The following is a 22,674-nucleotide window of genomic DNA, read 5'->3' on the forward strand; positions in this document are numbered from 1 at the left end:
GTCCGGTCACTGGGGGTTTATCATGGTCATAAAGGGCTTGAGCCCAGAGAGCTCCTCGGAGAGCTGCTGTTCGAGGTGGGAGAGACAGACAATAAACAGGCATCATAACAAGTCATATAATGTTGGGAAGAGATACATGCAGTGGAAATAAAAGAAAGTAGAGCGAGGTAGGTGGGCTGGGAGGGCAAGTGGGTGGAGGGCTCCCGTGGAGACCTGGTCTTAGGGAAGAACAGAGGGTTCATTGTCCCCACCAAGGGGCAATACGGGCTCAGAGGCAAGGGGGCAGGTGGAGGGGTGGTGAGGACTTGTGGAAATTCTCTTCCACTTATTTCTGTATTTTTGATTAAACTATTTCCCGTGACTCAAAATACAGTTTGTGTTGTTGGTCTTATGCTGGGTGATTGGTGCAGAGTTTCTTTTGCTGAAGCTCATTAAAGTTAGCCCCTCACCCTCGGCAGGAAGCCATTTGCTCTAAATTTAACTCGAATGCTCCTGAAGTGCCCCGAAGCCAGGGTTCCAGTTAGCAGAGCTCTCTGGTCCTAGAAACAACCTTCAGAGGGCTGCTATGGGCGGCCTTCCGGACAGGATTGCAGGAGGGGTGTGGAATCTTGCCGTGTGTAGCTTTAAGGCTCTGTTGCCCACCTGTCACGGATCCCGACTGTGGGTTCCGTTTCTTAAATAGTTGAAATCGTTGAAATCGAACTGTTTAACTTAATCCTTAGAATTCCCAAAGCAATGACCTGCGCTTCTTCATGAGGTAAACATTGCAGCCCACGAGACCCATGGTTTGCATGCAAAACACGTACATGGAAATATTGGGGTTTTGTCTCTTGTTACGTAGGGCAAAGTGATGTGCAGGATTAATTTACGTTTCTCACTCGCTAAAGACAAGAGGGGGATTTCGTTCCGAAAAGGCAACTGGAATTTAAATATGGGTCTCTGGATCATACAGACCTTGGTAGCAGAATCCTTATAGAGACGTTTTAGGAGGGAGGCTGACCCAGTATCCCCCTCCAATCCACACCGCGGTGCAGTCTCGCCACGCCCTCATTCCCGTAGTTTTCATGGCGGTGGGAGAATATGACTGGCTGACGACAGCATTAACCTTTACCACGTTCTGCCCCTTCTTTTCAGAGATGCCATCACAAAAATGAAAGATGTCTACCTAAAGAATCCGCAAATGGGAGACCCCGCCAGTTTGGATCACAAATTAGCAGAAGTCAGCCAAAATATAGAAAAACTGAGACTGGAGGCCCAGAAATTTGAGGTAGGAAGAAGCTGTTGTGGAAAAGCTTTGTTGGAAAAAAAAGAAATAGAAGTGGGTGTAGGGGGTCACGAGACGCATATGGTTGTAAATCGCCATTGTTTCTTTCCCCGCGAGAGATGCAGCTGGAAAAATCAGGTGTCTCACGAGTTATGATAAAAGGAAAAAGACACTGTCATCCACTGGGTGTTCAGCTTTTCAGCATATCCTATTTTAATGGTGTCCCTTAGAAGGGACGCTATTTAAGGTTATATTTGTATACAGTGTTCGTTGTTTTTTTTTATCTAAGTGTTTCACTTAAGTTGTTCTACTTCATCTCCTGTTGACAGTGGGTATAATTGGGAATATACGATCGTCCATCATCTCAGTGAATCCAAAAGACAATTTTTAAAAAGCCATTGATATTTGTAATTTTCTTGTAATGTCCTTGCCTGGCTTTGTTATCGGTGTAAAAGTTTTCAAAATATACTCTGGATGCAAATTCCTTTTCAGATCTAGGATTTACAAATATTTTCTCCCATTCTGTGGACTGTTGTTTTACTCTCTTCAAGGTGTCCTTTGAAACACAAAAGTTTTATTTATGTTTTTGTTTTTTTGGCCATGCCACACGGCTTGCAAGATCTTGGTTCCCCGACCAGGGATTGAACCCGGGCCACGGCAATTAAAGCACCGAGTCCTAACCACTGGACCGCCAGGGAAGTCCCCAAAAGTCTTAATTTTGATGGAATCAATTTTTTTTTCTTCTATCACTTGTGCTTATGGTTTCATAGCTAAGTTACCAGTGCCTAATCCAAGATCACAAACATTTATGCTTATGTTTTCTTCTAAGTTTTATAGTTTTAGCTTTTACATTTAGGTCTACGGTTCGTTTTGAGTTAATTTTTGTATATGGTTAAAGGTAGAGGTCCACCTTCATTCTTTTTTATGTTGTCCCGGCACCATTTGTTGAAAAGGCCTTTTCCTCCTTGAATTGTCTTGGCCCCTTTGTCGCAAATCAATTGATCATAAATACAAGGGTTTACTTCTGGGGGGCGGGGAGCTGTTCTTTCAAAGGACCCATTATCAAAAGATGATATATGTGAAAACCAATAGGAAACACACATAAGAAATGAGGAAGAAACACAAATAATAAATCTTTTAAGGAGGGAGTGGGGCACTCAAAAGCTGTGGGCAGGGCTTCCCTGGTGGCGCAGTGGTTGAGAGTCCGCCTGCCGATGCAGGGGACATAGGTTCGTGTCCCGGTCCGGGAAGATCCCACATGCCGTGGAGTGGCTGGGCCTGTGAGCCACGGCCGCTGAGTCTGCGCGACCGGAGCCTGCGCTCCGCAACGGGAGAGGCCACAGCAGTGAGAGGCCCACGTACCGCAAAAAAAAAAAAAAAAAAAGCTGTGGGCAGAAGGCTTCTTTTTCCCCTCGAAATGTAAAGACTACAAAGCCTGGAAAAATAAATTAGTAACTGAGTGTTCCAACCAGAATAGATTATTTCTAGCAATAAAAGGTCAAATATGGCTTTTTTCATTCTTTCTAGAATCTGTCAATAAGGTATTAGCATTTGAGGTTTTAGAATCTAGAAATGTCCTTTTCTGATCATTTTGATTCTTTTGCCTCTTTTACACTATTTCCAATGTTGCTGAAGATACTTTGATCTACTTTGATTTCCTACGTATGGGTTTTCTTCACTGTTTAAAAAAAGAAAAACGTTACACTCCTTAACAAAAATGGGAAGTGTGGCTTTCAAACTGAGTCATGGCTTAAGTGTGGCAGGAACCCTCATGTTTCCCAGTGTGACCTCATGGTCACAGAATTTCTGGAACCAGAAGGAACTAGAAATGACTTAACCAAAATCACACAGCTGCTTAAAAAGCCCAGGAGTATAACGGAGGCCAGTGTCTTTCTGCCCCATTATGAGCAGTGGCTACATATGTTTGCCTGTACTTCTCCAACTTTGCCTTTGAGTACATTTATACAGTCAAGGCACACAGACTGGAGACTCTGCCCCCACGGGGTCCTTCTCCAGTCTGCTTCAGTGACCAACGAGCAGCCCCGACTTGGGGCCTGAAGCCTGCACGGTCAGGCCCTCAGCTGAGCTCAGACCATTCTTTCCTGCCTTCTGTTTGCAGGCCTGGCTGGCTGAGGTTGAAGGCAGACTCCCAGCACGCAGCGAACAGGCCCGTCGGCACAGCGGCATGTACGATGTGCAGAACCCCCCCGCCGTCAACAACTGTGCACAGGATCGGGAGAGGTACAGTATCTGTACGGAGACTGCTTTTGACTTTGTATTTATTTCTCAATTCTGGAATCAGAGACGAGCACAAGGTACTTGTTAGATCCCAAGCGTCTGTGATGATTGGCCTGTGATGTTTCCCACGGTGCAGGTGTCTAAGTCCCCGTGGATGGTGCCCGAGCCTGCGGGGTGACTGAAGATGGTCCTAGTTACAACAATCGGGGGATGGGGACGGGGGCGGGTTGCAAGCACTTTGCTCTCGCGGGGGCTGAATTCAAGCCCTCGCTGGGGTCAGTGGCTATAGTTGCTGTGTGTTTTGCTTTCTTGAGCAGCCCGGATGGCAGTTACACGGAGGACCAGAGTCAGGAGAGTGAGGTCAAGGTGCTGGCCACGGATTTCGACGATGAGTTTGATGATGAGGAATCCCTCCCCGCCATAGGGACGTGTAAAGCTCTCTACACGTTCGAAGGTAACACCGCGTCTCACCTAATTCCCCCCACTTCTCGTGAACTGTCTGAGTCACTCTTCTCTTTCTGTGATCAGGCTTTCTTTTGAAGTCATCCAGAACTTTCCCTCATTGCTCTTTTGCTCTGCTCGTGGTATCTGTGTTTATGATTATGATCTGGTCGATGGCTGTATGTTTTACCTTTGGGTCTGTACATTCGAACAACTTGCAGTGAGCTTAACTGAAGCAGATAGTATGGAATAATGATTATTTCATCCATTCATTCAGTACTTATAGAACTTCTGTCCTGTAAAGACCCCTGAAAGGGTGGCAGGCAGATGGCATGTTCTGGCTTCCACCTTTGGAGGAAATAGAGCAGACACACGTAGAGAGAGGGCCGCCTGCAATATTCACCAGAGGAGGGGTACGGAGTGACGGGGGATTCGTGCGAGGACGAGATCGCTTCCTTAAGGGGGTTTGGAGAACTCTCCGTGCTGAAGTGTGTCAGAGGCACGGGCACTGCCAAGCGTGGAGCGAGGAAGGTATGGGGTTCGTATGGCTGGCGCTCAGATGTCTTAGGTGGTAAGATGAGGGGGTAGGCGGTGCCAATGGGGGGTATGGGTAACAGAAACATCTGGATTTTATTTGGCAAACGTTGAGAAGCTACTGGAAGTATTTGAGCAGGTTGCTGACACGAGCAGAGCTGTACCTTGAGACATTTACTGTATGGGTCGGATCGGTTAGAAGACAGGGAAATTGGTTAGAAAGACTAGCCTAGTGTTTCCTAAACTGTGAGCCTTGAAACGGCACCTTGCAGGATGCTGATAAGGATGTTGTGAAAGAAGCAATCAGAGCTCAGATCATTTTCAGAAGCCCTGGGATAAATGAATCTCTTTACTGTAGGACTTTTTTTTCTTTTTTTCTTTTGGCCACACCTCACAGCTTGCAGGATCTTAGTTCTCTGACCAGGGATTGAACCTGGGCCCCCTGCAGTGGAAGTACAGAGTCCTAAGCACTGGACCATCAGGGAATTCCCTTTACTCTAGGACTTTTAGAGCCTTTAATAAACTAAATATTCATTATGACAAAATAAGAAAGGGAAGTACCAGGTTAAATGTTCCCGGTTTTACTTCCCGGCCACACCATCCCTCTCCCCCCCACGCCCACAGTACCGCTATTAACAGCCCCCTAAACAGTCTGCCTTTCAGGACACTGCTTGGGCGATGGTGGCTAGTCTTTTGAAATTATCTTAGCAAATGGTGTTCGGGGCCTTGATTAAGGAATGGACGCAGAGATGCTGCAGCCAGTATACAAAGAGGGGAGGAAATCACAGATGATCCCTGAAGTTGCATTCCTGGGATGATGGAGATGTCCACTGAAATGGGAAAGTGGGAGGAAAAACAGCGAGTCCGGGTTCACCCCTATCGCGTTCCAGGTGCCCAGGTACCATCAAGGTGGAAACGGGCTTCAGGCAGAAGGCGAAGTGGAACCTTGCCTCAGACGAGAACCAGAACAGGAGAAAGAAAAGTCGGGGTGCTGTGTAAGGAGATGTAATTGACGCCGTAGGAGTACCTTCAGGGAAGAGTAGAGAAGCAGACCCAAGATTTCCTCTGCGGAAAATACCTCCTGTTCTGGGAGGGAGGAACGAGAGGGCTCCCAGGAGGAGTTAGAAGAGGGTCCTAGAGAGACGCAAGGTGAGAACCTGGAAGCTTCTGTGTGGGAGGAGAGCAGAAGGGCCAGTGCGTCCATCTTTCCCTACACTTGCTTCGTCGTTGCAAAGCTGTGCTTTCAACCCGGATTTGACAAGAAACCTAAAATACTCTGATATTGCTTTTTCAGGTCAGAACGAAGGAACCATTTCAGTAGCTGAAGGAGAAACACTGTACGTTATAGAGGAAGACAAAGGTGACGGGTGGACCCGCATCCGGAGAAGTGAAGACGAAGAGGGTTATGTCCCCACTTCATACGTCGAAGTCTATTTGGACAAAAATGCCAAAGGTGCTAAGACTTATATTTAATACAACTTAAAAAAAAACCAAAAACACAAAAAACTTTAAAACATTGGAGTTGTTTCTCCCCACAACTATGACTGTTAACAGGCAGTTCTTCAAAAGACTGGATGGGGAGCGTCGCAGTTTCTTTTAGGGACGAGGTGGACTTTCAGGCATCTTACACCTGAATTTCCTGGGCTGGTTTTGACAATAATCAAGTTTCACTTGCTAATGACATTTTACTTGGAAAGCTGCCAGCTGCCAATGTACAACTGTGTCCTTTGAAATCTGATAAACATTTCTTCTTGGGCAGCATCTGTAGATAACCAAAAAGTTGCCTTCTAGCTTCTAATCCGTATTTCTGAATCTAAAAGTCCATGCACATCCTAGGGGTGCAGAAGACTTCAGTTCTCTTATTTATATGTAGTGTCTGCCAGAAATTGAACTACCTTAGAATGTTACATTTTGTAACTTCATAAACTGAACTACGCTAGTTTGTTCAATTTTACAGTCATTCACTTCGAAGGAAGTCATCAATGAAGTATAGAATAAGTAAAGAATAAGATTGGTACCAAAAGTGTGTATATTTCCTTCAACATGTTTAAGATAATTGTTAGATCACCGTGTTTTCAGGTTATGTCTATATGATCCTACGCAACCAATTGAAATATGGAAAACTTTGGTCGATCAACCAGTTGATTTTTACATATGACTACTGATCTTCCTTCCTTCTGCCAGTTGACAGAGCTGATCAGATGTGCTAGTGCTGTTTAGATAAACTTACATAAAAACAGCTCACTTCATTCTGTTCTGTTGGAGGTTTTGTGGGAGGTGGAGCTGTATTCCATTCATACTTGCCCAGGTGGGGCTGTGAATAGACCCTTGTAAGCAACTGCTTCTACACACAGACCCCAGCACGTCACTTTTCAAGGGTTTTTTGGTTTGTTTTTTAATCATTGGCATCTTTAAGACCCAAAGTGTGAATTTACCGAAAACTGTTTTAGAATTTCTAGCTCGTTTTATGGTTCACCGTCTTCCAAGAATCTGGGTCACATGGGGATTTGCATTTTTAAATTGGCAGGATAGGTAGTGAAATTGGTGACATGCCCAATGGCTGTGCTCATTTCTAGAATCTTCCCTGAGATCACAGAGAACCAGCTAAAAGTGAGTCAGAATAAAGGTATGGGGTTGAGATTCTCTTTTTATTTGGCTTTGAAAATTATTTATTCATGTCCTTCCTACTCTTAAACAGGATATTAGCTCCTTGCTTCGACACTGTGGGCTCCTTTCAGAATGTCAGATCAATTTAAAGCTGATTTTAAAACTGACAGCAGCATATCAGGGGTCTAGGAGCTGGCAGGAGCTATGGGCGACTGCTGCAGAGTCTAGCAGAGAGCTCTCTACATTTCCCGACGGCCGCCAAGATGGAATTTAGTAACCTTTACTTAATGACTGTCTGATTTTTGTTTTGTTTTGTTTTTTTGCGGTACGCGGGCCTCTCACTGCTGTGGCCTCTCCCGTTGCGGAGCACAGGCTCTGGACGCGCAGGCTCAGCGGCCGTGGCTCACGGGCCCAGCCGCTCCGCGGCACGTGGGATCTTCCCGGACCAGGGCACGAACCCGTGTCCCCTGCATAGGCAGGCGGACTCCCAACCACTGTGCCACCAGGGAAGCCGTGACTGTCTGATTTTTAAAACATTTTTTATTTTGAAATAATTATAGATTCTCAGGAAGTTGCAAAGATAAAGCAGAGAGATCCGCTACATCCAGCTTCCCCCAGTGGTTGCATCTGACACAACTGTGGTCCAATATCAAAAGCGGGAAACCGGCCCTGGCCAGCCTGATTTTTTTTTTTAAATATAATTTTGTAATTCAGATTTCTTTTGCTTTATTATACCTTTGCTGCCGTAATATTGATAAAGCCACTGACCCTGACCCCAGACCTCTCAGGAGAGTCATTTCAGTTCTTCCTTTTAACTACTGCAGCAAGAAAATCAGCTGACCGTGGGGATTGAACGGGCAGTAGGTGGTCACAGCTTTGGGCAGGTAACCAAGTGAATCCCTAAGATATTAAAACCTAACCTTTCTATCCTGCGATGAACTCATTTCCAGACTGTGAATTATTGGAGACAGCAAACCAAGCACTGAAAAATGAGGCAGGATAACATTAGTCTTCTAAAAGCCTGACTTGAAAAGTACGGCATTCCACGAAGTTGGTTGGTGGTGTTTCGTTTTCCCCTCCTCGTCTTTAGAGTTGTGCAAATCTGATTCAGGAAAGAGCTCAGCTGGCTTTCGGGGATGGGAGGGGCGATTTGGGCACATAAATGATGATCATTATTTTAGGCTATATGCCCCAGTACCTTTACCAGATGCATCTATGTACTAGCGACTCAACGGTGAAAGATATCTTGTAGTTTCAGGTCCATCTAGTCAGTGCGCAGAGGATTAGCAGAAGTCTTGATTCCCAGAGAATCACAAATTTCCATTTCCACCCGAACTATACTTTGTGTTCTTCCAACAGTTATCTGTTAAAATAAAAGTAGCAGAGTCTCAGCTTGTGTATAAAGTTTTCTCCTTTTGTTTAGAGATACACTTAGAGGTTAATAATGTATGTCGAAGCCTTCCTTCCCTGCCTTGTTTATAAATCCGTTCCGCCTGCTCCATAAACGCTGCCCTCTCCTTAAGCCTGTCCCAGGTGGGCGGGGCTGCTGCTTTCCGATGCCCGCAACTCAAAAGGAGTTGTTTTATTGTCAGTAATGCCAGAGCACTTTTGTGTGTGTGTGGTGTCTACCATGTGACTATTTAATAATTGCCAAAGTAGTTAGACTAGAGTAAGTTCCAACTGGTCAACTGAATTGTGACTGTCCTCTTTTATGGTTTTGTTTTTGTTTTTTTAAATTGCTCTCTGTGAAATATATCCATAACCGCCCCCTGCCCCAATAGATTTGTATATACTGCAATAGAAAAACTAAAAGGATTACTTGAATTCGTTGTTTTAATGTTTTACTCTTCTTTGTGTTTGTTTTATTGGTGATTCTGATGCCTAATGACCTTTTTGTTTTTGTAACCGCTGGGGGAGCCGGAAGGACGGTTACAGTGGTAGCTAGGTCCCCTGCCAGCTGATCCACACTTGAGTTTATTGTAGACACTTGGGTTCTGAGTAAGTTCTGTTTGAATATGGCCAACATGACTGTTTCTCTCTCTCCTTATCTTACAAGAAAAGAATCTGTCTGGCTCCTTTTAGTTGTACCCTCGTATCTGCCTCTCTAATAAACGTTATATTTTTCTCAGTGTTGTGTATTTTAAATGATTTTTCCCCTCTCCGAGAAAATTATTCTGTGTAATCCGAGTATTTAACTCTTTCGTCTTCAATAATGGGGAATTTTCTAGTCAAATGCTTTTCAAAAAAAAAAAAAAAAATTCCTGCCCTTTCCCCCTATTATATGATGACACCTTCTCTGTTTCTCACCCTGTGTTCACCTCCGGGCTTGAGGAGTCTGTCTCCTGTTTCTCTTCTGTCCCCTCAAGATGAAGAACTTTCACTGTTTATTGCTGAGTAAACGCTGAGTGACAGGTTTTCCTTTTCACCAAAGATATTGCCTTTTACTGCCAAGGACCTGAGAGTGTCAGTCGGAGAGAGAACCAGGCCTTTGGGCTCCCGGCATCATTCTGGGAAGCTGGTTTCTTTCTCTGTCTCAGAACTCAATTTATGAGAAAGATGAGTTCGGGTGCATGGGTGCATCATCTCCTGGGCGGCTTCTCTTACCCCTGAAGGAAAGACTAGCTGCTCTGATTGCAGACAAAACCGTGAAAGTTCCTTATCTCAGACTCGCCCTGTGGTAACCCATTGCTCTAAATGTGCTCCCTCCCCTCCCCCCTCCCCAGGGCGGTGCAGTTTGCACTGAGCTGCAGAGCGCCCGCCCCTGACCTGCTGCCCGCCACTCTAACAGCCTTTTCCTTTCTCTGTCTTTTGTGTTGTAGATTCCTAAAGATGGTTCCGGGAGCCAGAGCCTCGGGAGGGCCTTCCCAGGAGAAACCCTTCGGTCTGCTTGTCTCCACAGGCCTGGGTGCCCGCCAGCGCCTTGGGGCTCTGCTGGTGTGTGGCCCTCGGAACCTAAGCCTGAAGCGACATCCATCCCCACGTGCAGCGGCTTGCCTTTTTCTTTCTTTTCTTTTTACAGCATGTTCCTCGTAGCCTGGTTCCTCCCCTGGCCCAGCCTGGCTGCCTCTTGCGGGGAGGTCTGTCCCTGTCTTGGTCCCCGTCCAACTCGGGGCCACAGAAGGCGGCTTGACGCGTGGTCCCTCCTTCCCGGGCCTCGGCCCTCAGTCCATCTGGCGCATCCCGGCCCGTCCACAATTCACACTGTGCCTTTCGTGAAAACTTTGCCACTGGTCTCCTGGGGAGACGAACCGCATCTGAACAAGGAGGGTCAGGCCTGCACCAGGTGGACTGGGCGCCTGAATGTCACTCATGTGTCCCTGTGTCCTTTACGTTAGAGAATACTCATCTTTTCCCAAGTCCCTTGGGTATTCGGTGGTCCTTTCCTGACTGTGCGTCCTCACCTCATACGAAACAATTGGCCCTTGAAACGTTTCACAGCCTCAGAGTGTCCGTGGCGGGCACTGGGGCATGTACACGCACACTCACATACACACACGTACACACATTTTTGTTTGGGGCCCTGTCTTCAGTGGCCTGGAAAAGTCCACAGCAAAAGTCAAATTCTAGCTCTGGGGCCAGCCCTGCTGTCCTGCCCGTGCCCACCTTTCATGGGGTCAAGGACGGCCCCAGCCCACCTTCTCCCCGTTGGCCGCCTGTTAATGAGAACTGCAGATCGTGAACGAGGGTCTCACCTCTGCATTAGCTCATTGCCAAGGGAAGACTCTCCCCTTCCCGTGAAGTCCGAGATCCGCATCTTAGGATTCTAGTGCTTTCGTCACCAAAGACCCTGTGCTTCTTGTGGTGCATCAAGTGATCCCGTGGCTATAGCTTCCACATTTCCCCACCTGCTCTCCAGGCCAAGTGGAATTAATCAAGTTTGTTTTTCGAGCTAAATTTCCTTCCTCTTATGGGTCTTTGAGGAAGACATGAGGTCATGTGCCCTGTGGTCACTCATGCCTTAGAGCAGCATAGCTTCTCTACTTATTTGGTGCAGAAAAAGCCCAGAGAAATCATTGGCTGTGAGTTTCTGTGAGCGAGGATGCCGTCAGAAGCCCAAGGATGCCACCAGGCATCTTTCCTCTCTTGTTTGGCTTTTGGTAACCAGGAGGTCACCTTGAGCATCCTCATTGCTTCTCAACCCTTATGAATCAAGACAAGGAAATCTTACAGGAGCCGAAGGGACAAGGACAGAAAGGACAGGTCCTGAGGGTTGGGCCTTTGTTCAGTGGTAGGAAAACGGTTCCTCTCGGCAAACCAGGGTTGACCACACACCAGCCTCTGAGAGTGGCTCAGGCAACCCTGGGTGACAAGAAACCAAGAGGGAGCAAATACCAAGGGCAAAAAGCAGGGGAAGAGGAAGTGGCTTCAGGTTTGAGCAAGCGTGAGTCACCCCCTCGCTCTTTCTTCCCCAGAGGGAGCCTCTGCAGCTGTGGGCATCTGGGGGGCCGCTCCGTTAACACCCAAGGGGCGGCCCCACTGTCACACACTCCTCAGTCTCATGAGAGGACTGTCTCGGCAGATGACGGTGAAGCCAGGATGCCAAAGGGCGAGAAGGGTCAGGGCCTTACCCATGTCCCTGCAGACCAGCAGGTGCGTGGTTCCTGTGGACAGTCCCAGTGGCAGGGTGACCGGGTGTCTCCAGCAACTTCTGAATCTCACCAAGTCAAGCTGCCCACTCTTCACTCTACAAGGATGCTACACATTTTTTTAAAATCTGATTTTAGAGCCTTGGGAATGCATGTGCATTGCATCTTTCATATTAGGGGTCAGGATAGATTAATTTCTTACAACCTAGGGGAAAAGGCATAAAGTGCAGTAATTTGTTCTTTTAATGTCTGTTAAACCCAAAATAGAATATGCTGGTATCCTCTTGTATCCCCTGTGCCTTTTTTTTTTTCTCTGTACCACCTGTGTCCAAAAGAGAATGGATAAATGAGTGCTTTTCAATGTTAACCTTGGTGTTTGCTTCTCTGACAGTCTGTGTGGCTATGGGGAAAGGGCAAAGCTGTACCAGCTGGGCTTAGTAAAGGAAGTAAGTTATTATAGGATAGTTGAGATATATCACTTACTCTGGGAATCCTACTGTGAAATCGTCTATATATTACTATAGAGCAGTTCACATAGAGTAGAAACGTGGAATTTCCCATGTGCTTTTCTCAGCCTTCCCTCGTATCCACTGCCCGTCACTTCTCCACCAATGCTAGGATATTGCTGTGCCGTAAGAATAACTCATTTTTAAAGAAGCTACCCTGAAAATAACTTAAAATGAAAGAGAGGAACCTGTCGTTTACCCAATTTTTCCTTTGCAGGATAGGAAAGAATAAAAAGGCATGGAAAGCTGTAATGGGATTGCCCTTTGGGTTTATATCACGATCTTCCTGAAGCTTTTGGGCGCCAGCAGCCTGTCTCTCCAGCAGTAGCGCAGAGGCCTCTTATGCCTTTTGGTAACATCTGTAATTAACTGGGGAAAAGTTTACTGAACATGAAAAAGTTATGTTGATGCTAAGTATTTTTGCAGAAATGTCGATTTCATACTTCCTAATGGCTCTGCCTCCTGTGCTTATATCAAAAAAACTTAAAAAAGTGATCCAAACTTTTATTTTAACCTGGTGTCGAGCACCTTTAAACTTCTTGGTTTATCTGTGTGTTGCACTAATTCTAAACTTTGGAGGCATTTCAGTGTTGTAAATGGCCCGTTGCCATTGTAAAGGTTATGGAATTGCCCATTTGTCTCTGGAGATGGAATTAAACCAAATAAAGTGCTTCCACTGGAAGGCTTATATTGACCTTGTAACTATATGTTAATCCTCTAAATGTTAAATAAAAGTGTAACTTCTGGCACGGTATCGCGGGGCTGTTTGTTGCGCAAAGAGGAGACCCTGGTCACAGAAGCAGTCAGAGTCCCCTGGGCTGGAGGCTGGGCTCCGATCTGCATGTCACTGATTTACTGGTGTCAACCCAACGCCAGTCCAGGTGCCATCTGCTTGGGGAGGGGCCTGAGACCCAGGGAGCTCCAAATTCCAGCCCTGCCTACTGGGGGAAGCCGTCAGAGACCTCAGTGATGTGGGATCCCCGTTGATTCAGTGCAGGGATTTGGGGAGGCGCCTTAGGTCCAGGCAATTTTATGCAAATTCAGCTGGCAGCTACTCGGGGGTTTCGGGGACCCTACTGTGGGGACCGAGGGGCCGGGAAATCGCAGCGGGTTTGCGTGTCATTGGCGGTCTGGTGTCACGAGTGCTCAAGCCCACCCTCTCCTTGGTAGCTTGGCTGGAATAATCACTGGTTTCTGGGACGCCGCGGACAGTGTGCAGCGTTTAAGGGTGAGGGCCTCGTGCCTGCGCCAAGCGGCTGCACGTGCAGCCGGAGGGAGGCCCTTTCCATACCCTGCGTTGAAAATCTCACCCCGGGCTTTGGGGGGAAGACTGGCTCGTGCCCACACCTCTTTGTTTCCTAAGGCTCTTCAGAGCCGATTTAGGAAGACAGTTGTTGAGGGAGTGAAGTATTAAGTGAGCAGGGCGGCCTAATGCCAAGTGTCACTCGCTTGCCGAGGGGTGGGAGGTGAGGCCACCCGTACGAGGCCAGGCCTCGCTGCGGCCGCGGCCTCCTCCCACAGACGCGTGTGACTGGCCTTTCAAGCAAGAGCTTCGCCAAGTTCTCAGCCAAGTCTGCTGCCGTCGGTCCTGGGGAGGATGGTGTCCGGAGCCAAGGCCTCCAAACCATCAAGTCGGGGTTCTCAGCAAGAGACGGGATGGTCAAGGGAACTGGGTGGCTCCACGACTGTCCTACTGAGGCCCCCTTGTCCAGGTCAGCAAAAGGTCAATCTGGGAAGAATGTCTCCAGCATGTTCTTTCTGGGCTTTTATCGTATTTGGGGACTAGTCTCTAACGGTCGGTAAGAGACAGAATGTCTCCCTCTGTCTCACGTAGAACCTTCTCCCCTGCAGGACCCCACCATCGTGAGGGGCTGGGAGCCGGGTCTGAATGGGGCGCGTGTCCCCACCTCCCTGGGCCTCAGTTTCCCCGGTAGTGGGGAAAACACTTGGTGGACGCCACCTCCACAGCCGTTCTTAGCTGTCAGCTCTGATTCCGAGCTCCCTCCCGGCTCCGTGATGGAGCCTGTGTTATTCTGATTCGGCGACAGAGTTCACGGCTGGCAGCTCTGTGACCTTACACTGCGCTCGCGGGTCTGAAACACTGAACCGCCTCCCAGCTTGGCCCGTCTTTACGCACCTACTTGGTTCAAGCGTTTGGGGAGGTAACGCCTCACCCCATCGCACACGGAAACCAGCGGCGGCAGCGCAGTTTGTGCTGCGGGCAGTTAGTTGGTTTCCCGGTGTGCTCCCGAAGGCAGCTCTGCAAGCGCAGAAACCCCTGACTCAGACCCGTCGGTCAGGCTCCTCCGTTGGGTCTGGGAATCTCAGCATCCGCCCTGCTCGGCCCCGCCTCTCCCCGCCTCTCCCCGCTCCCCACCTGCCGGCCACGCCCCGGCCACGCCCCCCACCGCCGCCGCGCAGAGGCGCTGGCGACCCCTAGTGGGAGAGAAGCCGGCGGGCGAGGAGGGAAGGACGAGGGTCCCCAGCAGGGTGACCAGGTAGGAAATGGAAGTGGGCAGAGGCAGGGGGATTCGAGTATGCCGTCACTTTTTTAACTAAAGCAAAAGAGATCTCTGGAATTGTGCGATCCACGGGACAGCAAGAGATGGATGGTGCGGGGCTGAGTGAGGGCCCACCTGGCCTGGAGGGCGCCTCTCTTCCTCTTCCCTGGCCTCTGCCGGCCTTTTCTGAGAAGGGGAGGCATAAGCCTTGTTGCCAGCGCCCTCTGAGACCGGAGATTAACGCGCAAACGCTGCAAATGGCACCTCGCAGCCTCTTTGAGTGCCAGGGGCCGTTTCTCCGGAGCTGCGTGCATTAGGCCCTGACTTAAACGCTGTCTCTGTCCAGACGGTACAGTGAGTGCCATTTACTTAAATGACCTCCCATTAGCTGGAGACGTCGCTGGGCCACAGAAGGTACAGCATAAACTGAGAACGGCCCCCAACGTGGCTCTGTCCTCAGAGCTAAGGGACCAAAAGCCGCAGGAGGAAACGGGGATTTCCTCATTTTCCTCTGTTGGTCCCCGGAAGCAGCGGGGGCGGGGAGGATTCCCCTGGGTGCTGCGGCGTTCTGCCCCGGGGGCCTCGTGCCCCTCACGGGGTGCACATCCTCCCACACGCCAGGCCAAGAGCCCTGCCCGCACTTCGGGCTGTCCAAACAGCCCTCAGCTGGGCTGCTCGCTGGTGTCAGGTCCAAGCAACGCCTGGAGGCTGCATCCCCGCACGTCCCTAGGGCAGCCTTCCAGGACACACTTTGTCCAAAATGAGGACAGCTCTTTTTCACAGCTCTTCCCAAGGGCATCAATTTCTTCTGCACCCTGTGCCTTTGCTACGACCAACGGGGCCTCTCTCTGCTGTAGGTAAAGGTGTCGTAGGGAAGAGAGCCAGAGGGAGGTATGATTCCAAAACACCATTTGCTTCCCCAGAGGCTCTCTGGGGCTCAAACTCAGGTCGTGAAGGACTCGCAGGATAATTTACGTTTGCACATAATTCCAACTAGAACAAAGGTAGGAAGCTATACTTCTGGGGTGGCTGCACCTTGCAAATGTTTTTTGTTTTGTTTTCTCCCCGCCACACCACGCAGCATGTGGGATCCTAGTTCCCCCACCAGGGATTGAACCCGTGCCCCCTGCCTTGGAAGCGTGGAGTCTTATCCACTGGACCACCAGGGAATGTACTTTCTGATGCAGCTTTGTCAGCAGAAGCACAGACAGGTGGAAAGGCCTGCAGACACAGGTGGCAGTTGGCCTACAAACTCCCCAGTCTGCCGGCTGGCTTGTGACTCTAAAAGGTGTCGCTGGAGCGAGGCCCGGGCCAGCCTGGAGGAGAAGCCCGACCACGGGATGGCACGTGGGAGACAGGACACAGAGACAGCCTCCCCTGCCGCCCAGCGCTGCCTGTCTCCGCTCGTCTGTGAATGGAGGTGAACAACCACACGCTCCTGTCCTGTCTTCACGTGCCAGCATCTCGGCCGAGCCACTGGAAAGCCTGGTATTTCAAGGGAAAGTATAGAGGAAACATCTTAAGGCCAACTGGTGCCTACTCTCTCACCTTCCTGCAGTACATACAACAAACGAATGCCTCCAAACCTCCGGATCAAGCAACCCTCCAGACAAAACTTTCCCAATCCCATCTTCCATGTTTAACAGGAAAAGCCAATCACAAAATGTGTACCATGGAATCCAACATTCGAATGTGAGCAAAGCTAAAATGATGCTCAGACACACACGTATGTGGTGAAACTATAAAGAAAAGTGAGGGCTGAAAGAAACACAGGGAAGGAGCTTCCTCTGGGGTGGGCGGGGGGTCAGTGATCAGGAGGCCCCGAAGGGGCTTCAGTGGAACTGGTAGCAGTCCTACCTGGGGGCGGGTATCTGTCACCTGTTGTATCACTCTGTGTTGAACCTGTTTCTGCACATGCATGTCTGATGGGATTTCACAAGCGAATGTTTAAAGTCATACATAAAATCTCAAGTTCTCCTCTCCCCTCCAAACCCCCAAAGCATAAACAGAACCAACCAAAACCAGAGAGACTATAAACCACTATAGCATCACTAAATGTGAGAGATGCCAGACACCAGCCCGATGCCAGACACCAGCAACCACGATGCTGTGGCGGAGGTGCCAACACCAGCCGTCAGGGGAGGAAAGGGAAAGGGTGCCCCCAGTGCAGCCCTCCTAGGGTCCAGGGAGGGGAACCCCTGCCCTGAGGCTGCTCTGAGCAGCCGGGAGGCACCAGGTCCGTGGTGTGATGCCAGGAGGGGAGCGGCCTGTGGGCTGTGCTGGCCTCATCCCCCGAGCACATCTGGCCCCCCTTCTCTGGGGCCGGGGCTGGTTCCAGGAAAGGAAAGACACAGGCCGATGGGTGTTTAAAGCAGCTCGGCCTCCACTTCCGCCTGAAGCCTCTGGATGCGCTGGCTCTCGGGGAGCCATGCAAAGCCCCCGGGGTGTCTGGTCATTTGTCACATTGATTTTTTTTTTTTGGTCCATTTTATTTATTTGGCTTCTGAACAATGACGATCTGAAAGTTCCTCTGAGTTCATGATTTATCTGAGTCCTTTTTACAATTTATATTTTTCTTAAGTAACTGAGACTAAACAAATGCCTTCATTTTAGAAATTTTAGTAACACTGTCATCTAGAAACAGGTAAAAATATTGCTCCTGCATTGACATTAGTTAGCACAGCCATCTTCAAGCAGTATTTTAAAACTTAATTCCTGTTCATAGGACAGTAAAAACGTTAGGCAAGAGACAATTTTTCAATATCACTACTGCAATGTAATATGTATAAACCAGATGCTTTAAGCCATGGAACAAATGCAGACTTTCTTTTCCCTGGACTATAAACAGGGTTCTAGGCTTACTCTATTCAGTAGTAAGAGTTTAAGTGATTTTTTTTCAAAGCCCTGAAAAGAAAACATACTCTTTATCTTCATCGTCTGTAACATTGTTTTGTGTATCTAGTTTTCAGTACCAGAAGGCTGTAAACTTTGCATCAGCAAAATCTAACTCAATAAAAGCTTTATAAGCATTTGAAATAGAGTGAAGTATTAATTCTTGTCTGATATCACTGGGTTGTACTCTACATAGTTCCATATAAGTTAAACAAGAAATCTGACCCTTCTAAAAATGCTTACGTGTAAAGAGGAGGGTTTAAATAAGAAATAAACATCAAGGTCTGTCATGATTAAGCTACATTCTAAAAAGGCACCAACAGATTACAATAGGGTGACATGATTTTCATTTTTAAGTTCAGTGAAAACTGCATATACTGTTTTTACTCTTAAACACAAGTGGTTTATACCGTATCAGGGCTGCTAGCCCCAAGAAAGACATGAACATAGAGAGGTCTTATCCAACTTCAGTATTATTTCTGTAGTCATGTGAATAAAATCCAACCACTGCTTGGGCAACCTTAGGAGAAAGCAAGCCTAAGAGATGAAGACATTTACACCTTTTAATTATACTGTTACCTTATAAAAATGTGAGGTTCAACATCTGTTTCCCTAAAAGCAAAGCACTAAACAGTCTCCAGTACAGCAACCTAGCTAATAGTTAAGATGTGTTTAAAATGTATGCAGGACCTTTAAGGCTAGAACACGTCAAGAAGGAGTTTTTCTGAATTACGTATATTCAAATGATGGCGTTATAATTCAAGCTGAACGACAACAACAAAATCTTGATAAAACAGGAAATGGGAGAAATAAAACTGGTTTCTGAACCAAACGTGAACCATCTCACAGTAGAGTGAATCACTGGGAAACGTAGGCACGGAGTAGATAAGCTCCATGTGGAGAGAGCTGCACACAGGAATTCAAAGGAGTTACAGCACACACTCCTGTTCTGTTTTTTAAATATATAGGCTCAAAAAGCTGTTTTATCAGGTTTTTTTAATAGCACATCTTTTGGGGCTTCCCTGGTGGCGCAGTGGTTGGGAATCTGCCTGCCAATGCAGGGGACACGGGTTCGAGCCCTGATCTGGGAAGATCCCACATGCCGCGGAGCAACTAAGCCCGTGAGCCACAACTACTGAGCCTGCGCATCTGGAGCCTGTGCTCTGCAGCAAGAGAGGCCACGACAGTGAAAGGCCCGCGCACCGCGATGAAGAGTGGCCCCCGCTCGCTGCAAGTGGAGAAAGCCCTCGCACAGAAACGAAGACCCAACACAGCCAAAAATACATAAATAAATTTATTAAAAAAACAAAAAAAAAAGAATCTGCCTGCCAGTGCAGGGGACACAGGTTCGAGCCCTGGTCCGGGAAGATCCCACATGCCGCGGAACAACCAAGCCCGTGTGCCACAACTACTGAGCCTGCGCTCTACAGCCAGCAAGCCACACCTACTGAGCCCTCGCTCCTAGAGCCCGTGCTCCGCAACAAGAGAAGCCACTGCAATGAGAAGCCTGTGCACTGCAACGAAGAGTAGCCCCCACTCGCCACAACTAGAGAAAGTCCGTGTGCAGCAACGAAGACACAATGCAGCCAAAGATAAATAAATAAATAAATTTATATATATATATAAAAAAGCACATCTTTTAAAAATAAATTCTCACTTTTCATTCCAGAAAATGTAAGAAGCAGTTTGTAAGAATTCATGCAAACATGTTTCTCTAAGTCCATGAACTGGTTTGCTAAGTTGCATTGTTTTATTCAAGTAAAAAGCCCTTCTGGAATAAGGGGTCTGTAAAGGAAGCCAATCACCTTCAACTCCAGGGCCTGCACACTTGCAAGGATCTCTATCGCTCTGAAAGCCAAAAGGGAGCATGCTCATTTGAGCATTAGCAATACGGTTTCTATCTGCATTTTAAAAAATCTAATGCATGTTAAGTTTTTCTGGCAGATTCTTTTTGTATGTTACAAAACGAAAAAGCAACAGCTTAGAGTAAGAATCCTTTTTTCTTCGAAAGGTCAAACATTAATCACCGTGGCTCCACCGCCCTCCCCCATGACCCTCCCCCATGGCAGCCAGCTTCCCTCTCCCTCCAGTAACAGAATTAACTGCGGCGGGTGCAGAGACGAGAGCACGGGCTGTGGGGAACGTTACATATTTATTATGACATTCTGAGCACAAACTAGACGGCGCAGACGTGGGGCGAGATTACAACCTGCACAGCGGAGTCTACGTCACAAACAGTGCAACATGCAACCGCCGGGCTCTGCAGGGGGGTCGCCGCTGGCAGCAGCAGCAACTTCCAAAGGACTGTGGCAAATGTCCAGAAATTCCAACAGTGGCTTGTTCTTTGATCTTATGCTGCCTCGGTGGAGAAGGAAACAGATCCGGGTGAAACGAGATCACAGAAGTGAGTGACACGTGAGAGCTTCAGGGGCTCCGCCAGAACCGCCTGCTGCAAGTTCCACTGACATCTGCTTCTATGGAGGCTGAGGGCCATGGGATCTGGGGGGTTTGGTCCCGGGACCCCTTTCCCACCCTCCATGCGCTTTGACCCTGACGGGCTGAGCACTGGCCACGGCCGTTTCGTCCAGGGGCTTCAGCGCCACCTCGCTGTGCTCGGCGGTCCCAGCCCCCCAGCAGTGGCCTCGCTCAGCACCCAGAAGGCGCACTTCCGGGACCCGCGCGTACGAGCCGGCCCAGGGGCCCCGTGCAGCTCGGTGTCGGGGAGAGATGTCAGCCCCCGGGGAAGCTGCAGCAGCAGCGAACATAGCAACGCGAGGTATTTCTGTTTCATCACCTGGGTCCCCGGCAGGGGCAAATGACAGCCAATCCACAGGGCCAGCGCAGCAGCACAGCTGCCTTCAGAAATGAGCCCCACTGACAGAGAGCCAACCCCGCCCTCGGGTCCCAATCGCAAACGTGTCGGGCGTCATCAGTCTGCATGAAAAACATCGAGAGCTGCCCAGCATTCAGGAGGCTTCCGTGACGACCGGGAGGTGCGGGGGCGGAGCAGGGCCTCGGGAGGACCTGGCCCAGGGACCAGCGGCAGCGCCCTCACTGCCGAGGGTTCGGCACCTGCTCGCGGCTCTGACCGTCGACCCATGACTCAGGCGCTGGACCAGCAGCCAGTGGGAAACGCCTGCGGAGCGGCAGCCGCTCCCCGACCCTCTGTGCCAAGGCCATGGCCCCTGACTGAGGGTCCAGGGACAAAAGCTGGGCCCGAGCTAGCGAGAGGGCAGGTTTGGGGACACAACGACAGCAGTGACACGAGGGCACTGCCGAGACAAAGACCCGAGTTAACGTCGCAGAGCCTTGGTCGTTTAACAAGCCTGAAGTGGATATATTTCCTAGTCGCAGCATTACTCACTGTGAACCAAAACAACTTTTCTGCCTCTGAACACATCTGGGTTTCCAGAGCAGCCGGCCTCTCTTCCGGGTACAGACGCCCCCTCCGCAGGGAGGAGGGCAAAGGCGGGGCCTGTGGGGACACCCGGGTCATCAGCCGGCGGGGGCCTCGAGAAGGTCCTTCCAAGCAGCCTCAGGGCGCTCTTCCAACACGTGAGGGACACGAGAGGGTCTCCGCGGAGGGAGGAGAGGACTTACAGACTGGCCCACTGAGTCACACGGCCCGGGTCTCGGCTTCGATTTTCTGCTCCCCGTGCAAGCTGTCCGGGTCCTGGAGCTGGGCCACACTCTGGCGGAGGGCGATCTCGGGGCCGCCGCCATACAGGTTATTCAGGTACACCCAGGTCTCCTCTGAGATCTGCCCGTAGTCAGCTCCTGCAGGGCCCGAGAGGCTACCGGTCAGGCTGGGCTCGCCCTCGCCCCCTCGCTGAAGCCACCGTCTTGGCAGTGGGGGGTCTGGGAGGGCCAGGCCCCAATGGGGACAGAGGGCAACCATGGGCTTCCGTGCACAGCTGTAAATGGGAATCTTGGGATTTTCCAGGGGAATGTCCATTCTCTGAGGACCTGAGAGGGCACTACGATGGCTGCAGCCCCTCATTTCCCAGGGCGTGGGGTTCACGCAAAAGGGCAGGCAGGTGAGGTGGCGGAGTGGCGAGAGGGCGTGGGTAGGGGCAGAGGGGCCGTGGGAACCACACAGAGGCCAGGCACCTTGGCCCATCCGCTCGAGTCTTGGACCTGGACACGGACAGATGTCACAGCCCGACTCAGACAGGTGGCAAGGAGGCGCCTGGTGAGTATCGCAAGCCAGGAGGGGCAGAGGGGAGCCGGGCTGGGGCTGGTGAGACTCTCACCCTGCTTCAGCTGGATGTGGCCGCTTCCTTTGACCTGTGCGATCCTGCTGTTGTCAATGGGCCCGGGGGGCTCTGGAACAGACAGGGCTCAGGCTCAGTGCCTCTGGTCCTCCGCAGCAATGGGAAGAAAGCCCGGTCCCCTCCTCCGCCACAGCCTTCCACCCCTCAGCAGATACGAGCCATCCTCAGAGTGCGCCACCGACACTGCGATCCCGGAGAGGCTGTCCCGGGCCCAGGGGTCAGCGTGAAGCTCTTACGGGCCGAGGTGCTTAGGGCACCAAATGCTCACCTCCACGAGTCTGAGAGCCAGAAGGGACTGTGGCATCCCTGGACCCAGCAGAGGGAGTTTCAGCCCTTAGCATGGAGTGGGGGGCGGGGGGGAGGGTAGACGTCCAGTGCCGGGTGGACATTGTCCTAATCCGATGGCAGCTGTGTTTGCTGAGCACCCTTCCCACGCACCCCACCAGCTCAACCCTCAACAACTGGGTGAGGTGAGCAGCGACGTGACCGCCCAGCTCAGCGCTGGCAGGAGGCAGAGCCAGGGCCCGAGGTGGGGCTGCGACTCTGGAGCCGGGTTCTGGACCGACGCAGCCACTAGGCAGGACCCTCCCCCTTCCCGCGTCCTGGTGCTTATGCTGCAAAGGGCAGATGTCCAGGGCGCGGAAGCTCCTGGCTCTGCTGACCCCGCCAAGCTCCGAAGCCTGGTCTGGGAGCCGAGTGTGGGACTCGGGGGCCGTGAGGGTGGCCGCGTGCAGGCCGCGGCTCGGGCTCAGCTGTTCCCGGCCGGGGACCGTGAGGGACTCTGGGAGCGGCCCTCTGCTGGGGCCTGTTTCCACCTCTGTAAATCGAGCT

General features: G+C 50.1%; 2 protein-coding genes across 19 annotated transcripts in view; one reads left to right on the plus strand and one right to left on the minus strand.

The window, feature by feature from the left end:
• Positions 1-12,922, plus strand: part of FNBP1 (formin binding protein 1) — a 141,112-nt gene extending 128,190 nt beyond the window's left edge. For 4 of the 9 annotated variants that reach the window (XM_060154077.1, XM_060154080.1, XM_060154082.1 and 1 more), the window contains 4 exons: positions 1,135-1,267; positions 3,384-3,505; positions 3,817-3,956; positions 5,772-9,212. In XM_060154077.1, the coding sequence (XP_060010060.1) occupies positions 1,135-1,267; positions 3,384-3,505; positions 3,817-3,956; positions 5,772-5,950 (574 nt within the window). In that variant the 3' untranslated portion in view covers positions 5,951-9,212. Of the gene's footprint in view, positions 1-1,134; positions 1,268-3,383; positions 3,506-3,816; positions 3,957-5,771; positions 9,213-9,903 lie in introns of those variants that run through there. The other 5 variants (XM_060154078.1, XM_060154081.1, XM_060154083.1 and 2 more) reach the window with 2 other exon arrangements.
• A 6,780-nt stretch (positions 12,923-19,702) lies between these two features.
• The window catches only part of USP20 (ubiquitin specific peptidase 20), a 48,560-nt gene continuing 45,588 nt past the window's right edge, over positions 19,703-22,674 (minus strand). For 9 of the 10 annotated variants that reach the window (XM_060154104.1, XM_060154107.1, XM_060154105.1 and 6 more), the window contains 3 exons: positions 21,823-21,894; positions 21,170-21,346; positions 19,703-21,044 (listed from right to left, as the gene is read on the minus strand). In XM_060154104.1, coding sequence (XP_060010087.1) covers positions 21,186-21,346; positions 21,823-21,894 — 233 coding nt within the window. In that variant the 3' untranslated portion in view covers positions 19,703-21,044; positions 21,170-21,185. Of the gene's footprint in view, positions 21,045-21,169; positions 21,347-21,822; positions 21,895-22,674 lie in introns of those variants that run through there. The other variant, XR_009541460.1, reaches the window with a different exon arrangement.

This window comes from Lagenorhynchus albirostris, chromosome 7 (assembly GCF_949774975.1).
Source record: "Lagenorhynchus albirostris chromosome 7, mLagAlb1.1, whole genome shotgun sequence".
Lineage (NCBI taxonomy): Eukaryota > Metazoa > Chordata > Mammalia > Artiodactyla > Delphinidae > Lagenorhynchus > Lagenorhynchus albirostris.